At 41.6% G+C, this 21,538-nt stretch overlaps 1 protein-coding gene across 2 annotated transcripts in view; it reads right to left on the bottom strand.

Moving 5' to 3' along the window:
• Window positions 1-481: 481 nt before the first annotated feature.
• Window positions 482-21,538, bottom strand: part of AACS (acetoacetyl-CoA synthetase) — an 86,276-nt gene continuing 65,219 nt past the window's right edge. The window contains exons 13-18 of one of the 2 annotated variants that reach the window (XM_036740770.1): window positions 18,482-18,595; window positions 15,530-15,655; window positions 11,593-11,662; window positions 8,310-8,368; window positions 6,730-6,932; window positions 482-2,014 (exon numbers count right to left, since the gene is read on the bottom strand). In XM_036740770.1, coding sequence (XP_036596665.1) covers window positions 1,877-2,014; window positions 6,730-6,932; window positions 8,310-8,368; window positions 11,593-11,662; window positions 15,530-15,655; window positions 18,482-18,595 — 710 coding nt within the window. In that variant the 3' untranslated portion in view covers window positions 482-1,876. The remainder of the gene's footprint in view (window positions 2,015-6,729; window positions 6,933-8,309; window positions 8,369-11,592; window positions 11,663-15,529; window positions 15,656-18,481; window positions 18,596-21,538) is intronic. The other variant, XM_036740771.1, reaches the window with a different exon arrangement.

Raw genomic sequence — 21,538 nt, 5'->3', positions numbered from 1 at the left:
TAAGCCCGTGGTACTATGTGTGACTATACAAAGGGACATTATGCTGATTATTAATCAAAACCTAATATTCAATTGCAAGGATATCTACACCTGAGACTTCAAACACGACTCTACTTTCTCCACATTCCTGTAATGACATAGTAGAGATTACAGATTATAAACCTGCAGAGTTTCTGTCTTCCTCAAAGGTCAGAATACCACGCATATTGGACCATGAGTGTGACACAGAGAAAAATGTTGTTCCCTCACACAAAACTACACTCTGAGCCCCAAGTCCCATGTAAATGTGCAGGTGGACACAAGGGAGTTCTGGTCAGTACCCCCAAAGGCTCAGAACAGCTAATCACTCTTACTGGAAAAAGTTTACAAATGCAAAACTTGCTGATAAGAGGAAGCAGGTGTCAATATAACAATATGTCAATTCGTCAGTGGAAATTAGCACGGTCTTCCTTTTAAAAAATGACAGGCATTTATACATATGTATAATATATAGACATCCATTTATTTGTTGCACCATATTCCTAACAGCACTTTTTCCCTTTGTATTATAACCTGGAAGAAAAAAAGAACTGAAAAGATTAATTTCATTTGGAACATTGTGCTCTGTTTAAAAAAAATACAAAAACAAGTAACAGAGTTCATAAAATTCATAATGGGATAAAATAAAGAGTTCACCAAAATAATTTGTTGGTGTAACATGGGAAGCTCTAATAATGAAATTTCAACATGAAACTAAAGAAATCACCACATCCAGAAAGTACAATAATAACAGAAACTGAAGGAGTATTTTCCTGAGGGCACAAAGTCTCAGCCAAGCTCCTGGGCATCCTCACCTCCATCTCTCCCAGAATCCAGGGCTAGCCCCAGTGCTAGAAGGATGCACCTCATCAACAAGGCTAAATACATTACGCAGAACAATCTTTCTATTTCTACTTCCAGAAAAGAAAACATCACTCAAGGGTGCAAATGTCTATCACCAAAACATACAAACCCAACACTTTACAATCACATTTAAAAATTTTTAAACTACAAAAAATCAAAAATCAATTCAAGAGGAAAGTCCTATGAAATATTAAAATCCATTTGTCAATGGGAAAGTGCAGGCTTTTCACAAATCTGGTTCAGTGAGCTGTGACACACTAGCACAGGCACATCTAACACAGCCTAGCAGCCACTCAGCTGGAGAGTTTGTAGCAATCACCTATCAACAGCTCTGGGTCTAGAGCTACACCTAGACCTGTCTGAGGGCCTGCTGATGCTCAACGAGAGATTAGCCTCTCCTGAGGAATTGTCCAAGGTGCAGTATAAAACCTAAGGTACATTCTTAGAGTCCTGAGGTCCAGTTTCCCCTTGAGGAGCGATCGAGGTCATTCAGCAGATCCACTAGAAAGCTCTCATCATGAATCTAAAATCTCTGTCACTCGTCAGAATAAGGAACTTTTTGAGAGCATTTCAGTTTATCTAGAACATTAGCCAGGCCCTCAACTTCCCCTTGGACATTATCCTGTCACTGAACAATGGTCACAAAATACACATGTGCACTCCTATATACAATTTATGTGTGTCTGTGTGTTTGCATGTGTAGTCATACACATATTCAAAGTCTCTCTTTAACTAGATATACATATAGATAAATAACCCCACCCCAAAGCTAACTTTCCCTCTAAAAACCAAGATAACCCTCCAAGTTGTCAAAAATGCAGGATACAAGATCTATTTAACTGCTCAAGAGGGAAATCATTTACCCCTACTATTTTATAAAGCACTTTGTGTAAGTTTCCTTTGTGAAAGAATCTTCAGTATTTAAATAATTTTTGAAGATAGGAGAGTTCTATGTACAAAATGTATGTCAGAGAGATGCACAATTCAGTCACGTTTAGAAATTCTGAAGCTCGGGAATATTCTGGTACAAGTCCAAGGACTCGGGGTTGGAGAAAGAGCCACGCTGTTCCACCGATTTCCCAGCAATGATGTGTTTCACCGCAACTTCCACTTTCTTCCCATTAATTGTATACTGGAAGGTAAGACAGAAGAGAAAAATTCAAGACACGTTCCTCATAAAAAAAAAAAAACCCTCCCTGTCACGTGCACATACTATTGAAGAAAATCACTGCCCTGCTCAAACAAGAATTCTGGTTATCTGACCATATGCCACACACCTCAGTCAGTCTCAGACCTAAGCCTTCCAGAAGTACCAGGGGAACACAAGAGGTCACCTTTCATTTGGAAGAATGTCTTCTCCTCCTAAAGCTTACTCTATCATCTAGAACCTGAACTCTGCTCAATTTAATGAACACTGGTGAAGTGCCTATTATCTATAAGGCACTGTGAGAGACACTGGAGGCACAATTTTTTTAGTAGTCCCTGGGGCTCTCTCTACTAAAGGATAGGACAGAGAGAGAAACATATACAAGACAGGGAGGGAAGAGTGGAAAGGAGAGATTGGATAAATTATTCCAGGATACCTTTCTATCACTAAAATCAGGGGGATTGTGGAAAACTACATGGAGAAAGTACCACCTGAGTTGAACCCTGAAGGAAGAAATTCAAAAGGTGGGGGGTGAAAAGGGAGTGCCTTCTTTAACAACCCCCCTCCTCTCCTTACTGAAATAAAAGCACCAAACTGCTAGGACATCAAAAGTCTATCTGACCAAGCCTATTACTCTAATATTACAAGTGAATTCAGTCTTCATCACTGCACAGGGCTTCAGGGCCTTCTGTTCAGCAACACCTGGGGAAGAAGCTAAATCATGGCAGAGACCTTGGCTTCAGAAAGTTTACGGTCAAACACAGTACAAGAGTTGTTCTGTCCTCTTGGTTACTTCTCAGGGTTCAGACTCAGAGAGGTAAAATAAATGTGTTTTGTCAAAGTGAATCTCAATTCCTATAAAATCAAGGAAACCTTCCTGGAAGAACTAAGTTTCAAAGAGTAGAGAGATTGGAGAGGGTTTAAAAGCAGAGATGTCAATGAACCTCCAAGAAATAAGGCTGCTGAAGAGCCTAGGAGTCATCAAATGAATGAAACAGTATCAATTAACTTCAAGGTAATTCTTCAGGTCTGACTGTTAACAATTCTAGTATGAAAGTTCTTCCTGAAGTTCTAAATTGTACTCAGCTCTCTCTAGAGATACGTTGTGCATAAGCTTCCCACCCACCCACTCCCCATCAAGATTGGATTTAAGTAACTAACAAGCATCAATGGGTAAAGAAACTTTCTTTTGGAGCAAACCCATCGAATATAGAATACAGCATGGTAACGGCATGACCACTTTACCATGGACACATTTTTACCTGAAGCATAATTAAAATTCAGTCATTTGAAAGAGTCCATCAATGTGCAAATAAATTAATGATCTGAGAAGCAATGCCCCAGGGCCTGCCTGTCATCCACATCACACCGCCAACAGCTTATTTCTCTCCTATAAAGTCAAATGTCTCCTGTGCTGTATGTGCTTATAAGTGCTATACAAAAGGGTCCAAGGAATCAAAAATATGCCTCTCCTGTCAGTCAGGAAAATAAATAGACTGTCATTTAAGATAAAGTGTGCAGCTTTTGCCTTTAATGGAAGAATCACAAGGCCCAGCCTCTCTTTTCTGGATATGTTAGTGGTCACTAATGGTGACAGATGTCCTAATTCAACTATCTGAATGTGGTAGGAGGACTTGTAGAAATTGGAATACTGAATCCAGGTCCTTGCTAGCCCACTGGGCTCCATGGGAAGGTGGTAAAAATAAATCCTTAAGTTCTGTTGGGCCTCTTGTCCCTAAATGTCATGCCAGCTCTGAATGAATTCAATCCAATTTTATAAGTATCCAATGTGTATCTACTATGAGTTTAGAACTGTTTTACAAAGTATTGTGTGTAGTTGAGAGACACGAGAGACTCAAAAAACAAGACGGCATAGGCCAAACGGTTAAATAAATCACAACTACAGGAATTTAGATCAGAACAAGCTAAGTGTGGGCTGGAGTCGTCAGGGAACGCTCCACGGAAGAGAAGGACCTTCAGCCAGGCCAAGAGAGACAGACAGATTTGGAGAAATGAAGAGGAGAAAGAGCAGAACAGTATGTTCTAGAAAGAGCAAAGAGGCAGAAATGAGAAGGCACCATCCAAAAGGCCTCAGAAATATGATGTCAGAGTTGGGAGGGCCCTTAGAAAATCATCTCAGTCCAGCCCCACCTTTGACAGACTCAGTCCCACTTCAAGGAGACAGGCATACTATCACACTGCTAGGCAATCTGTGAATAATTTGGAAAAAAGATTACTGAAATGTCCACACCATTTGACCCAGAGATCCAACCACCAGGCAAGAGCTCCAAGGAAATGAAAGAGAGATCAACTCTAGCAAAAAACTAGTTACAAAGTAGGGGCTCTGTACCAGAATTGCCTCCCCCGCCCCAAATTACTTTGTTTTTGCTCTGTATATATGTGTAGCTTTATCTGCTGTTTCTTCCAATACAGCGTAAGCCCCCTGAGGGCAGGAGTGGTTTGCTTCTTTATGTAACTACAGGACCTGGCACAGGGCCCAGAACATCATTGGTGACTGAGAAATCCTTGCTGACAGACTGTTTCAACAATCTGGCTAGCAGCTATTGTGGGGGTGAAAGACCGACACAAGCACACTACCAGCACGCTGCAAAAGCCCAGGTTCTTTTGATCTGCTTTACTAAGGAAAGCAACATTAAGGGGTTAACAAGCTTACTTTAATTCAGCATACAAATACTATTCACTTAGTAGTTCAGGGGGAAAAGCCAGCACCTTGAACTTAGGAGCAAATTACAAACAAATTACAAACATCGACAGACAGACAAAATACAATTCATAGTTACCAACATCTAAGTTCAGCCCGGGAGCTCATAACAAGGGCTGGCCCAGAGTCACGAGCGCCACCACTGCTGTGGGTAAGAGCTCAACCCCTGGTTTTATATCTTTTTCAGGGTCAACGGTGAGTCACACATGTGACTCACCCACATGAGCTAAAATTGTCACAAAGAGGCGACTTAAACCCACGTGGTCTAAAAGCCTCTGATGTCCCAAACATGTCGCTCAAACCCATGTAAACTAGGCCCTCTCCTGAGGCAAGGAGGCACCAAGGACTCCCGAATCTAATCGAGGAAACAAAGGCCAAACTCTTCAAGGGCACTTGGTTGAACTGAGTGCTGAGAGCCCATTTTGTTTACCAACACACAGATCAATGGATCATCATTGAACTTTGATAAGTGACACATAGGAAGAATTCAAAGAAACATGGGAAGACTTGTATGTACTGACAGGAAGTAAAGTGAGCAAAACCAGGAGAACAAACAGAAAAAGCAACACAGAAATGAATGCCGTCTAATTACAGTGAACAAGGCCAGGCCTGGAGAAGAGTGCAGGAGAAGCCCCCATCTCCTCCCTTCATCAGAGAGGTGGGAGACCGAGGGCGTGGGATGTAAACACTGCCAGACATACTTGATATGTGAGTTGTTCTGCTAGAGTTTTTTTTCTCTCTTATAAAGAAGACTTATTGGATGAGGGAGATGAAGGGATATGTCGGTAAACTAAAGTGAGGTCAAAACAACAAGTTCTTAAGCCCCAAAGACAGGGAATGACTTGCTCAAGGTCACCCAGTGAATTCACACCAAAGACAGACCAAGGGCCCAGGCCTGATAGTCTCATCACAGTTTTACACACAGCAACAGACACTCAATATACTTCTGGTTTGTGGATTTCTGTATTTTCAGATCAACTGTCCTCACCCACTCTCCATATTCACATTCCTAATCCATATTAACTATCAGGTTTCCTGACACATGATTAAAAAGAAATCCTAACAGTTCAGGATATTTTGTTTTTTAAGCAAAAGAAAGAAACTCAAGGTTGCCAGAAAAAGAAAATAGTTCTAGTGATCTGAAAAATTTAATGGAACTATAGTAGTCAATATTTCCTAATAATGCATTTCTACAGCTAAAGAACTTATCATGTCTTACACATTCACACCAACTTCTGGGCAGCATTTTATTTTGTTTTTCTCATAGTGGATCAATTTAATTTCAAAAATATGTTAACCAGGTGGTGTTTTCTTGTGGCCTTTCCTTGGGAGACATAGACTCTGTAAGCTTAAAATACACAACACTGTTTGTACACACAGGCGTGTATGTACACACATGCTCAGCAGTTTGTGTTTCAGATTTACAGAATGCTCTCATTGTATAAGCAAATGAGAGTTAAAGCTGCTCTCCAATCTGCGTGAATTCCTACTCTTGCCTCAAATGAAAAACTCAGCAGATGGAAACCAAGAAGGGGAAGCCAGCTTTCTTGAGCTAAGCCTCTAAGGTACCTCAATCTAAACTTTCCCTCTTCTTCACAGTTTAATATCAAACCTAAAGTAGACAGACTACCTCGGTGGCTCTAAAAAGTCACAATTCATCTTCTGAACAATACTTCCAAGAAGGCTCAAAAACTGTATTCGTGAAAAACAGGCATTTCTATTGGGCTGTACACACACGCCCAATGGGCGTACATGCTCAGAGACAGTTTAAATGCAATCTCTGGACAGCAGAAGGCAGGAAAGTTAAAAGAAGACAATGCACTAGACAATGCAGAGAAGCTATGCAGAAAATGTGAGCACAGCCCTTCACTGCAGAAACTTCCGGCACATCTGCTCCAAGGTAAAACGACATGCACCTAATGGTTATTCCAAAAATGACAGAAAAGACAGCCACCTGGGCGAGGGCTCACCAACATACCGGGATGTCTCTGGTCTCCAGGATGAGGCTAGGGACGTGCCTGGCTGACAAGCCAAGGCGAATGGCATCCTTAATCCTCTTCACCAAGTCCTGACTGAATAAGTGCTCAGGAACCATCTTCAGGAACAGGATCACTCTCTCTTCCCCATCCTTATTGTACTGTGGGACACACAGGCTGTCCATGACTTCCTCAAAGGCTTCGACTGTGGAATACAAAAACAACCCCCACATCTTCTCAACTCTCCAGCTTGGGTTTTATTCCAGTCGAAGTCTCTCCAATTTATCCCAAAGGTAAATTTCCTCCCCTTACCCTCCCATTTCTTTTTCTACCCACACATACATATGCTCAACAATCCAGGGGCTGACAATCCCAAAGGGAAGCCTTCAGGAACCCCAGCATTGCTTCTCCCGGTGGCTCATGAGCCCCAGAAGGGCTCAGGCAAAAGGGAACTCTGCTGCAGAGTGCAATTACATCAGAAAACACGTTTCTAATTAATACTTTGGCCTTTATGGTGTAAACAGTAACCTATTTAGTCCATCACAACTGTAATAGACCTGAAATTCTCTCTACCCCCATGTACTCCTTAATGCTGCTCCCTACAAATCACTGAGAGTTTGGGGAGAAGAATGGGAGTAATTCTTTGAGATTTTCAAGAGGAAATTATACGTGAAAATATACTTTGTATAACTAAGATTAGCCTAGCTAACAGCGCATATCAACATGGGCCTCTTTCTTCAACAGCATTATTACGTTCTATTGTTAAAAGAGGAAACTTCACATGGTTGTCACTGTTAACCATATTTAGGCTGCAGCTATTTTTCCAGCTGTTGGCTGCCACATAGAACTTAGCTGAGAGGGAACAGCACCCGAACAAGATGAGGCAAAGCCCCACAAAAAAGCTTCATACACAACAGGAGCTAAAAAGAAAAAACTGTTAACCAAACAATAGGTGTTATGGCCAAATACTTAAGGAACAACAACTGCCAGTTGTATAAATTTCCAAGGCACTGGCTGAAATTCAAGTATAAGCACCCACTGCTTTAGGGGATAGTTTATATTTCCAACAAAACTGGCCATTTAACTCAAGCTCTTGGTCTAGCTGTGCCACGTGTTAGGGACCTCAGCTTCATTTGTAAAACGAGGGATTTCAACCTGGTCATCTCTAATGGCCCCTCCCACTGCATGAAACTATGTATGTAGCTAAGGCTGACTGTTTGGACCTAGTGCAGAAATCACTTAGTCAGGAGAGCTGGGCTCTAGTCCTTTTTCTAACGCTAACTGGTGTATAACTGGCAATGCCACTGCACTTGTGATCAATCAGCTCTCCACTTGCAAAGGACACTGATTATCCTTTTAAAGTATTATGAGGCTAAAACCAGATCACTCTTAAAAGCACTCTGGAAAGCAGAAAATGGGAAGAAGTCTCAAACATGGCAGCAAACGAATAAGTGACTTGCTCAGAAATAAAAACTGGAGACTTGAAAACTCTGAGTTCTGGACTGCAAACCCTCCCCCCCCCCCACCACAATATTTCTCTTTGCTAGTAGAGGCCAGCAGGTAAATGAAACAGAATTCATACCAATATTATAAATTTCAGAGCTGCCAAAGCGGACTCCATTAGGGTTGAGTGTACCATCACTGAAAACAAAAACAAACACATTAACCCAGGGCTGCTCCTCAGAGAGGTGGCAGGGAGTGAGCTGCTTCCCATAAGCATCATCAGCCATGACATTTATAACCACATGCATAGTTAAAAGTCACACTCAGAAAATCTAAAGTCAAACAGCAAGACTTTCAAACTAGATCTTAGTTAACACGTTCCACCTTCATGCAGAAATTATCCAATGTCTCCACTAGAGAGTTGGGAGAGAACAAGCTTTGAATTCTGACTCAAACACTGATTAACTGTGTGACCCCGGCAAGTGACTTCTGGGCCTGTTATTTCATCTTTAAAATGGAGCTAATAATATCTGTTAATATCTATACCACCCAGGATTGTTGTGAGGGTCAAATAACATAAAAGTATGTCAAACACTTTGAAAACATTAACATGCTATGTAACTGGGCCGTTAAACTCTTACTCTATCTACTCAGGATTTTCACTACAACGGCTCCCTTCCCATAAGGAACAAGAGGCGGCCTTGAACTGACAGCCACATTCCCCTACGTGTCCTTAGCAAAACACCACCAAGAACATACAGGTGTGTCAAGCTTTATGATGCAGCTGGAAGAATAAAAATTCAATTAAACAAACAATTATTACTAAAATGGTCCCTGCCCTCAGGGGGCCTACATTCTACTGGGAAGGTACAACACAGACACAAACGTAAGTTACAGACAAAGTAATTTCAGGACAAGAAGAGGAGGGAAGGGAGGAGGACAGGAAAGTCTCTCCTAGGAGGTAGCAGTGATTTGAGCCTTGAGAGAAGCCAGAGACTCTAAGAGGAGGAGGTGGAGACTGTGTTCCAGGCAGAGAAGTCACACTGGGCAAAGATAGGGGGAAGAGATGAGGGGCAAGAGGGAGACCAGTTTGGCCAGAACATAGAGCAGGGAAGGTGGAGTTGGGTGGGAAAAAAGTCAGGCAAAGTGAGTTGGAGCCAGACTGTGAACGACCTTAAATGATGAAGAGCAAAGCTTCTATTTGATTCTCTAAGCGATAGAGAGCTCTAAGCTTTCTAATAAGGGGGATAACAGGGTAAGACTTGTGCTTTCGGCAGAATTTCTGGGCAGCTCTGTGAAGGACGGATTGGAGCGGGGAGAGAATGGAAGTAAAGGAACCAGTTAACAGACCTCTCCAACAGTCCAGATAAAAGGTAATGAGGGCACAAACCAGAATAATAGTAGTAGCTGTTGTACCAATAATGATAACAGAAATAACTAGCATTTACATTAACTGGCTGAATCCTCACAGGAATCCTGGGAGATGAGTGCTGTTACTGGGCCCATTTTACAGATGACCTGCCCGGGGTCACACAGCGAGCAACTGTCTGGTCCTGAATTTAAACTCAGGCGGTCCTGACTAAAAGATGATACAGCGCCTGCCTCTGGGAGGGTCTACAGAGTAAAGGAAAGAACGTGAACACATGAAAAGATCAAGAACGATACCAGAGAGTCGATGTTAAGGGTCAGATCAATGGCAGAAACAAGTTCAAGGGAGGGCGCGTTCACTGAAGGCCAGTGGCTTCCTGGAAGCAGAGGAACTTGAACTACGTAAGACCCAGTTAAGAAGGAGACGCCTGAAGAGCAATTCAGGCAGACAGAATAACGTATACAAAGGTAATGAGGCAGAAATACATACGGCCTTTTCAGGGGTCAACAAAGTAATCTAGAGAGGGGAGCAGTGGGATGCATGGCTGGAATAAGGCTAGACCCAGATGCCATCGGGGAGTGAATAAGAAGAAATGACATTCATATGGGATGTCCCAAAAGTCTTAGTGCAGTTGTAACCTTTTATAACTTCAGAACTCTAAATGCTATAACTTAAATTTTAAAGTCTAATTATTTAACTTTTAAATACTTATTTAAAAAATACTTATTGACTCATAACGGAACATGCTATCCACATTCAGAAAAAGAACTTGGAATCTGACTGCAGACAAAGCATACTATTTGCTGTCTTTTTTTGTTTCTTCTTTCTTGTGGTTCCTTCCATTGGTCTTGATTATTCTTTACAACATGACTAACATGAAAATATGTTTAATATGAATGTATATGTAGAGCCTACATCAAATTGCACACTGTCCAGGGGAGGGGAGAGGGGAGAAAAGGGGAGCAAATTTAGAACTCAGAATCTTATGGAAGCAAATGTTGAAAACTAAAAAGTAATTAATTAATTTTTTAAAAAAACTCCAAATGGGGTCACGAAAACTCCAGCATTACTGAAATAACTGAACACAAACTTCCTAACTCCAGGTCCAGTGTTCTATCCACTGAACCACCTAGCTGCTTCCCCTAAAAACTTTTAGAAGAATTAAAATTCAAAATCTAAAAGAATTTTAAAATACTTAGTTTTATGCATTTTGAATCCCAGATTTTTAATTTTAATTTTAACAAGACTCAGCAGCCTGTCATCATGCAGTGCATGTACGACACTAGATGACACCTCTTCAGTCTGAGGTCCACCTTGGTCAACTGATCTATTCCCATTAGACTTTTTTTTGGTGGGGTCACATCAACACTATGACAGATGCACCAAAATCATATCCTCTGGATAATCTCTAGGCCAGGACTACAAATGTAATCCTTTCATCACTGACTAAGAGCTGAGGAAAGGTTTTACCAACTTATTCAGAAACAGACTAGACCAATGTATACTTTTTCATAACAAACATCAATATGCAAAAAAAAAGTCAGTAATTAACCTTTAAAATGTTATTTTTCTACATTTGTAGCATTTATAATTCTGAAGTTATTAGAACTCTAAACTGTACCAAGTCATTTGGGACACACCTTTAAGGTCCACAAAGCATTTTCTGAGCCTCATTCACAGGCTCAGAAAAGCTAAGAGACTTGTTCATGGTCACACAGCAACTAAGTGTGAGAGGCAAGAGCCCACTGCTACAGCCGCTGCACTAGGCTCTGCTCCAAAGAACAGGATGGGGATCTGAGAGGTGACAGAATCCCGTGGAGTACCCAGACTCCCCCTAACACAGGCGTTAAGGATGATACTGAGGACGTATCCAGGAGTTAGCCTGACTACTGGTCCTTCTTGCCCCACCTGCCCATACCCTTCACAACAACCTTGCCTCATCACCCCTCAATCACCCCCCTTCACATCCCTCTGCCCCCTCCCTGTTAAAATGAAGTGGAAAATCTGGATATCAAGTGGAGGGTGGCTATAAAGTGAGAAAACAGCACCTTACCTCCGACCAAGCATGATGATCCCTCCGGTCTTGGGATTTATTTTACAGTAGTCACCATGGGCCCAAATACCTTCATATAAACAAAAGGCAGAAAAAAGCTCAGTTCTCTGGTAGAAAAGTTCTTTGGACATAACAGCCTGTGTAGACTTCAAGGCTGGCATTACAATGATAACACATCACTATTTATGTACAAGATGCTCCTGGTCCACCAGACTCCCTAAAATGCATGCTGAGATGTTTTCCCATTAACCAGCTAAAATCTCTCCTGTTACCATGCTGACCAGTGCTACATACGTGTAGGATGGCTGGCTGGGTTAGGCCAGGAATGGGTGCTAGGTCATGGCAAAGAAAAAACAAGGGGTCTAGACAAGGACCCATGAAGGTGCCCTCACTAGCACGGCATTCTAGCCCACCAAGGGAACCTGAGTGCTGTCAAAATCTAGGGGGAAAAATAAAGTTCCCGTTTCCAATCCTATTTCTCATTCCATTTCTCCTCCTCTCAGGTGCTACAACGTCCTTTCCGTCCCACTCCCCCCGCCAAAAAAAAGCCTAAAGAAAGTCCAGGGCCTGACAGGAAACTCCCATAGGAGAAAGCTGAACCCTGCTCAGAGCCTTGGGTAATACGGTTAACGCTCAATTATCCATACTAATAGAACCCAGATCGGGGTACAAATAATCCAAAAACTGGAATGCTTTACATGAACGTTCCTGCAGCAATACTGAAAGAAAATCAAAATACAAAAAGTGTCATGGAGTCCTTACAGCCTCAGCGAATCAAACCAAACCTAATGACTGAGCCATCTCAGGGCAGCATGATACAGTGGGAAGAACAGTGGCACCAACTCACTCTATGCATGACCCTGGCCAAGTCTCTTGACTTCCCTAGAGCTGGTTCCCCATCTATAAAAAATGAGAAGCCTGGACGGGAGAGTGTCTAAGATCTTCTTCCAGCTCCAAAATCCAAAAGGCCACCTCTCTTCTCATCTCTTGCTGTGTTGTCCTCCTCTGGGGAAAGTGCTACTGAATCTGGATGTTTAATGAGCTCCCAGAGAAGCAGAACCTCAGGATTTAGGATACAGCAAAAAAAATCAACCTCAACGGTGAGGACAATGGCGATGTCCCAAAGCAGAGACCTTCCATATGTGCAAAGAGCTACCCATTCTTGGTCTCATGTGATTCTTACAACCACCCTGAGAGGTTAGCAAGTGCTACTACTGCTTTCATTTTGCAGGTGGGGGAAATGAGGCACAGGGAATCTGCTCCAGCCCCAAAATTAGTAACTGTGTTGAGGTAAGATTGGAATTGACGTCTCCCTCCCTCCAAAGTCCAGGGCCCTATCTACGACCCCATGCTACCCCACATATTTGTGCTTATTCACAGTGGAATCACATGATACCCCAAGCAATCTGCAATTTGATTTTTACTCTCACCCATGTTAAAGAAATGAAACCTTCTTTACAGCCTATTTCTGTCTACATTCATTGTAATCTTGGAGGAGAATGATTTCTCCAAGTTACTCCCTACTGTGTCAAGTCTGGCTCTTTGCTTTTATCTGTCATGATAGGTTACAGTGAGTGAGAGGTCAGAGAGGCATGATTGCCACATCTGTTTCTAGGATTTAGAACAAGTCCATGTATTTCCAGACAGACAGACAGCTATCCCAAAGTTACTCTATCCATCTCTTTCATGAGTTAACGGAGGTTGGTCATATACAGTCCCCCTTCTCAAACCATCCAGCCTACAGTCTTCATCTCTTTAGACTCGCAAACACAGCAGAGCCCCCAGCCCCAGGGCCATTTTTTCCACCTCAATTACTCATGTATGCATCGCCCTCCTACCCAGTCTGCTTTATGACTTCACCAGCCCAGCTACAAGACTGGTGCTGAGACCCAGCAGGTGCCTACAGACCTACAGATCATCCTCTGGCAGCAGTCAAGTTCAACGCACTCTGCCATGTGCTTCCACTCTATTACATCCATGGCTCCCTTCATTCAGCGATGGAAAATACTGAAGGTTCTTCATTACAAGGTGTGTTGAATGAGACATACAGTTTTTTGGACATAGACTAAAACCAGTGTGGTAAAAAAAAAAAAACTGCTGGAATCTACTCTTTCTGAAATTGCGAAAATTCAACCTGGGCTGAAGTTTGCTTTTATGTCATTTAAAAGGGGGCAGCTAGGCAGTGAAGTGAATAGAGTGCTAGCCCAGAGTCAGAAAGATCTACGCTCAAATCTGGCCTCAGGCATTTACTAGCTCTGTGAATCTGGGCAAGTCACTTAGCCCTGTTTGCCTCATTTTCCTCAATCTGTAAAATGAGCTGGAGAAGGAAATGGCAAACCACTCCAGTATCTTTGCCAAGAAAATCCCAAATGGGGTCACAAAGAGTTGGACACCACTGAACAACAAACATTTAAAAAGAAAGGGTCTGCCGGAGGTGGAGGTGGGTGAAGCAAAGAGGAGAATGCTTCATTTTTTTTAACCTGTCTTTAAGTGATTTAAAGCACAGGTACTGCTGTTATATAAGGTTTTGTTATTCAGTCGTTTTTCAGTGATATCTGAGTGGTTTGCCATTTCCTTCTCCAGCTCATGTTACAGATAAGGAAACTGAGGCAAACAGGCTAAGTGACTTGCCCAGGGTCACACACTTGTAAGTATCTGAGACCAAATTTGAACTCAGGTCTTCCTGATTCCAAGTCCAGTGCTCTATCCACTGGGCCACCTAGCTGTACTTATGTAAGGACTGCTGCTAATTACATGAAATTCATCTATTCATCTTAATGCAGGCCCTGCTGGATCTTTCTCCAGAAATACTTTGTTATTGGCACATACTTGAAAGAAAGAAAGCTGCATTCTTTAAAAGTACTCTAAAATCCAGAATCACAACTAATTTAGATAAGCATTTCTCAAAATAGTTTCAAATCAATGACATTTGACTGTACATCAAAACTGATGGTGAAAGCAAAGGTCTGTCTATCACCACTGTTATCAGCTGTCAAACTAAATCAATTAAAATATTTTTCTTCACTAATGAGAAACTAAATGTAATTTGCTACTCAGTTCATTCAATTATTTACTTAGCACCTACTTTGTTTGGAGCAAGCACCAAGGCACTATGCTGGGCACAAAGCCTTCTACAAATGATATGTTCACATTATCGTATGTAGCATAGCAGAGGGTTGAGAGGTAAGGAGAAATAAAAGCCAGAGCAAATCTTCACTGGAAACTTTTCAATTCTCAAAATGTGGCTTCTATGACTCTAAGTTATCTTTCTGGAGAATAAACACTTAGTATAAATAACTCCAGAACAAACGGCTGCCTCAACTACAAGTTAAATAGCAGTAGTAACTTGACATTGGTTATAAAATAAAATAGGAAAGATCTAGGAAGCTGAGCTTTAAATAAGAGGCCCCTCCACTTCAGTAAAAGGCATGACCCAAAAATTAAGAGCAGGAATGTCTTTGAGTATGAGCAGTGTGCTGACTATAAATCCCCATCCTCCTCCCCGCCGCAAAGCATATTTCTTATTTACATCTCTGTAATGGCTGGACAATGGTTTAGTTGATAGATCTAAAAAATAAGAACCAAATAACCTTTCCCATACTTCATTTCTCCCCAGATAAGTTCACACCATGATTGAGCAAGGTACCCCAAAGATGCCCATGCTGGCCATCTGTTGAGGCCATACCTGCTCAACTACCCTGTTTCTGGGGGAAGGAAGTTATATCAAACTAAACCCAGATTACAGAAAGTCCCAAGGTTTCAAGCATAAGATGGCATGATATTTATCAAAAAATTCATCACCACTCCACTGGCAGAATGAGAAGTCCAATACTAGGCTATTGGGGAAGGAAATAATGACAGGAAAATTTAATTGGGGCTCACAGAAGGGTCAACTAAGTCGGGGGGCTTAGCCCTGTTTTGGGTCATCCAGACCTACCTGGGAACTTAGAGAAATAAGCCTTCCTGTACTTGCTACCATTCTTATCATTCCAGAAGTATGTAGGTTGGCAGGGTATCGGTTTGGTGCAAACCAGTTCACCACTCTCGCCCCACACTGCCTTTCCTAGATTTGAAGGATGAAGAAAGAAAAAAAGAATTACATGTGAAAACCCACAAAAATTCACATTTTTCCAAAGCTCCTTTATTTCTATGTACTTAACAAATCAAAAGTTTCAAAGCCAATCAATCTACTAAGAGGGAGCAATTTTATTCCTCCAATCGGATTTTTGAGAGGCTGTTATCACACATTTACTGAGCCCTTACTGGGCACTAAAGGGAATAAATTTAACTAACTTTTAACTTCTCCAAACACTTCCAGAGATTACATGCAGCCTAGGACAGCTAGCACACTGGATGATAGTATAGAGCCTAAAAGATCTTAGCAGGTTAGAACAATGGGACAGCATGCCTACGATGAAGTTTTATAGGAATAAGCATAAAGTTCTACACTTGAATTAATCAGATCAGACTTAGAGTTGGAAAGGTCTTTCAAGGTTAATTGGTCCAAATCCATCATTTTACATAGGAGAAAATTAAGATGCAGAAGAGATGAAGTCAGAGAGGTCACAGCTCAGGGTATCCAGTGTTTTCTCTACTATCCAAGCTGCCTAGAGCCTCACTCCAAAAAACAGTTTCACAAATATAGCTGGAGGGAAAGCAGCATTAAACAAAGTTCCAGTAAAAAAGGTCTGGGAGTTTGGGCTGACTACAAACTCACTATGAGTCAACAATAGGACACATCAACCAAAAACAAATCATCCTATCCTAGGCTGGATTTAAAAGACTGGTGTCTTTTAAAAGGGAAACAATAGTGCTGCCGTGTTCTGCTCTGATCGAGGCACAGTGAGAGTGTTGTCGGAAAATCATAGATGAGCGGGTGCCTTCCCTTTCAAGACATCCTCCTATCTACTGTACATGTATCTTGTGTGTACCTGGTTGTTTTTGTGTAGTTTCCCCCACCAGAATGTAAGCTCCTTGAGGATAACAACAAATGCTTTTGCCTTTCTTTGCATCTCCGGCACTTTTCACAGTGCCTGGCACGTAGTAAACACTTAATAATGCTTGGTGACTAGCTGTCGAGTATTTCTGATGGCTAAAGGCAGGTACTTAAACACCGAGCTGTTTTTCCCTCAATGGCCTGTTTTGGGTGTTGGTCTCACCAACCTTACCTTGCAATCAATCACTGACCAAGGACTCAAACCAGGAGAACCAGAAATGGTTCCAAAAAGCAGAGTAAGTATTAAACTACGCTGGGGAAGGGATGTCAAAAGGAAAGAAATGCTCTGCAGGGTGGAAGAGAGATCCGCTCAATTTCAAAAGGATTTAGGTTTTATTATCTTCATTTTACAGAGAAGAATGGAGGCACAGGAGCAAAGACTACACAGCACTTTTTTACAACTGTTCTGACTCAGTCATTTAAAAGCAAACAAAGGCATCTGATATCAGGTAAGGAAAGTGAAAGCCCTACCATACTCAGCCCTGATCAATACATATCTGGAATATTAAGTCCATTTAGATACAACACATTTTAGGATAGATACTGATAAGCTTGAACTTTCCAGAGAATGACAAGTCTTCTTAATTTGAAATTCTCTGAAAGAATGTTTGTCCAAATGAGTAGTGATGATTCTGAATTTCAAAATACTTTTTTAAAAAATGGAATTTTCTTTAAAGGCCTTGAATTTATGCCATGTGAAGAAAAGCTCAAAAACCTAGGAGTATCTAGCCTAGAGAAGAGAAGCCTGAGGGCTCTGGGGAGTCAGGTTCCCTAGCTGTGGTTTAGGCCAACTATTCTGGAAAACAACTGGAATTATGCTCAAAAAATGACTAAATTACTGAAACTCTTTGACCAACAGATGTCACTGCGTATGTATTCCAAGGAAGTCAAAAAGAAAAAGAAAGGTCCCATATAAATAAGAATATTCATGTACCTCACCTTAGGATATTTAAAAAAAATGGAAGCCAAGTAATCTTCTATCCACTGGGAAATGGCTGAACAAACCATGGTACATGAAAGTAATGCAGTAATATCACACCCAAAGAAAGGGGTGAATATAAAGAGTTCAGAGAAACATGAGAACTGATGCAGGGCCAAGAAGGCAGAACCAAGACTACAAGATACATGATGACTACAATAACATAAGTAAAATTCAGGTTAAATGCAATCTTGAGTCTATTGACATTCATTGTGACAGAGACAGGCAGACTTGGTTGCTGTACTAGTCAGTTTTGCTTGACTGTTTTCTTTTTATTATAAAGGTAGCACAAATGGAAAATGACTGGTGATGTAAAAATCATAAAGACATCAATCAAAAAAATTCAGAGAAGACCTAGAGGGGATCTCGTGGCTAGGCAGCTGGATGGATGAGCTTAGAGTCAAGAAGACCAGAGTTCAAATCTGGCCTCAGACAATTACTAGCTGTCTGACCCTGGGCAAGTCACTTAACCTTGTTTGCCTCAGTTTCCTCATGGGGATCATAATAACACTTACCTCCCAGGTTTGCAAGTATCAAATATTTGCAAAAGCACTTACCGCCATGCCCTAATAAAAACTTGTTCCTGTTCCCCTCCCCCATATTTGATGGGCTGCCACATGAAAGTGGGATCAAATTTGTTCTGCTTGGCCCCAAGGGCAGAACTAAGAACAATGGGTAAAAGTTACAAAGTTTTGAGAGCAAGCTCTTAGTAAGGAAAAACTTCTGAAGATTAGTTGATTATTATGCCCCAAAAGGTGAGGTCTCAAAGCAAAATCTGGATGACTACTTGTTGGGTACGAGGCACAGAGGATTTTTAATCAAAGAAGAGTTGGACCAGATGACCTCTAAGGTACTTTCCTAACTCAAAAATTATAGGGTTCTATTTAAAGAAAGATATACTGCAAACAAGTTACCTTCCTCACTCCATGCTTCCACTGCCATGCCCAGGTTCCTGGCCTGAATTTCTCCTTTATAAACTGGAATTGAAACATTTTGACCCATAAAACAGGAAATTATGTCAGTACCACCTGCAATGAAAAGGATAGGGAAGATTCACAATTCAAAAAACTGAGGAAAGCTATTGATTTTGTTTTAACTAGCACACAGAGGCCAAGGACCCAAAATACTGAATATCTTTTCTCCCAATAGAGGCCTAGCTGCTGAGAACCACTGTGGCATTCCATTTCCTTTTCAGAAATGCTAAGGGTATTTAAGAGAGAGGAAACAGTATCATCTGGAGAGGTAGAGTCAGAAGATCAGACTGGCAGGAGGGAGAGAGCCAAGACTGAGGGCTTCCTGCTACTGAGGCCACCTTTTTATCCACTACTCCATCCTGGTCCACTGTGGGCAGAGGGCATGAGTTCAAGTCCACCCCTCTGCCTCTGGCTTGATGAATGAATTCCAACCTGATGGAGGTCCCAGGGAATAATCATCCGAAAGCCCTTCCTAAAATTAAAGAATCAAGCTAGAAAGAGGGGGGGAGGAGACAGAGACAGACAGAGACAGAGTGTGTGTATTAGCTCACTAGAAGATATAATGCTCTGAATTTCTGAGGGTTTCCTTCTATCAGCTACCTGAAGGGAATAAAGGAAGTAATCCCTGCCCTAAGGGAATTCCTCCTAGGAAATTTCTGGTGCTGGACATCCCTTCACTGCTCTAGAAAGCATGAGTGACAGGTAACAGGAACAGAAGCATCTCAATAACTGATGCTGCCGGGGCCAGGAGCCAGGCATGGCATCCAGAAGAAAGTAGGGTCTCACAGAAGAAGTCATCGTTAAGTAAACGATGTACGGATCTTAGGATGACTTGGCCAACCAAGCCATTAAAGGTGGTTCAACACTAAAGGTGTGCTGCCTGCACTTTGGACAGAGATGAAATTCAAAAAATAATTACCTGCTATAGAGTTATGGGGAGAAGGGAAAAGTAAAGAAAATGAGGCTTTCCTTGAAATCTTTTCCAAACTAACACTCTCTTTTGAAAGCCAAAAAAAATCCCATTTAAATGAGTTTGTGAAAATTCCATTTCCTTTAACTCCAAATCATATCGGTAAGAAATTATCTTGCCCTGACATTACACTAGGTGAGAATCATTCCATTTTCCCCCAGCTACTAACAGAAATGCTAATTTCATTAAAGTATCTTTTATTGGTGCATTTTTTAAATGTCAGTCTATCCTAAGGCTAAAGTACATAAGGTATTTTTGTTGCAAAATAAAGAAAAAACCATAATAGCAATGAAAGCCATACCACGCAGATAAAAAAGCACAGATTCAGAATGCCATAGCTGAAAGAGACTTTAGAGATCAACTCTCTATTCACTCTACACAGCAAGAAACTGGGCTCCAAAGAGTTTGGTCAAGTGACTTGTCCCAGAATTCACCCCGCTGGTTAATGGTAAATCCATGATGAAAAAACAGATGTGCTTATTGTCCTCAGTCTGATGCTCAGGATGCCTTTGTCTTGGTCACGGCTGGGTCAGCCAAGACTCATGTGAAATGCCTCCTCACACTCATCTGTAGCAAACCAAGGCCACCACCTTAGGGAAGTGAGGCCTACCAGCCCCTTGGCCCCCTAGACTCTTGCAGCAGCGTCTTCACTGACCTTCCTGCCTCCTCCCAGCCCTCACCAATCCCTCTTCCACACAACCACCAGTCACTTTCCTCAAACACAACTCTGACCATGTCCTGGCCTGGCTGAGAAACTCCAATGGCTCCCCATGACTCCTAGACTCAAAAATGAGCTCCTGTGTATCTCTTTACCACCTACCTACCCCTGCCAGTTACACAGCACACCTCTTTACACATGCTAGAGTCCGGCCAAACGGACCTTCTAGCCATTCTTCACATACTACATTTAGCCCCAACCTCCATACTTCTGCCCACACCATCCCCTGGGCCAGGAATGTGCTCCCTTCCTCACATCTGACTCTTAAAATCTCTAGTTTCTTTCAAAGCTCAGTCTAAACGCTAACTCCTCCCTAAGGCTTTTCTTGTTATTCTCAGTAGCTACCGCCTCCTCCTCCAATTTATCTGGTACAAATCCTCTATGCATTTGATGAGGTGTCCCAAAAGCTAATGCTCAAAACTGCATGAAGATTTTTGGGACATTCTATATGGGTAAATGTTGTCTTCCCTGAATCCTTCCTTGAGGCACTATTTTTGTCTTTGCATCCAGAAGCCAGTATAGCACCTGGCATTTAGGAGCTTAATACAGGTATACTGACTGATGGGAAAACTCCTCGTTAGGTGTACTGTGGGAAGAGAGGCAGAATAATTTACTGCTGGTGGAGCCATGAAGTTGTTTAATTATTCTGGAACATAATTTGCGGTTACATAAGAGACATGACTAACTTTTTAATACTATTTGATCCAGAGATCCCAGTGCTGGGACTTTATCTGAAGGAGGCTGCTAAAATCAAGGAAAAAAACAAATGAACAAAAACATCATGGCAATATTCTCTCTGGTAACAAAAAGCTAGAGACACAGTATGCAACCAACAACTGGAAATGGCTATACAAATTATGGATGTAAATGTGGTGGAATATCACTGCATCATACTCAGTATTCAAATAAATCCATGACCAACTGGTCAAGCTACAATTATTATCATGAATGTCCCTTTATAAATACTTATCATTAGATCTGCATATAATAAAACCCCCGTGACAACCTCCCTCTTTGCCTGTACAAGGAATAGCTGTGAGTCATCCTTCTAGTTAGCTGCAATTTCCTTCTGTCTTTTGATTTCTCTTATAGAATAGAAAGAATATCAACGGATAAGATTCAGCTTCTCTGTTAATATATCCTCTCAGTGGTCACTGGATAAGGAGTTCACATTTAGACTATCAACTGTCAAGTGAAAGTTTATAAGCACCATAAAAACTGGGATTTTTATGTCTTAATGTACCATAAAGATACATATGAAGAGTTCAGAGAAACATAGAAAGTGATGCAAAGTAAAGAAAGAAAAGCG

This window comes from Trichosurus vulpecula, chromosome 1, assembly GCF_011100635.1.
Source record: "Trichosurus vulpecula isolate mTriVul1 chromosome 1, mTriVul1.pri, whole genome shotgun sequence".
Taxonomy (NCBI): domain Eukaryota; kingdom Metazoa; phylum Chordata; class Mammalia; order Diprotodontia; family Phalangeridae; genus Trichosurus; species Trichosurus vulpecula.
Note: the sequence above shows the minus strand (reverse complement) of the source record. Positions and strands in the feature narration are given on the sequence as shown.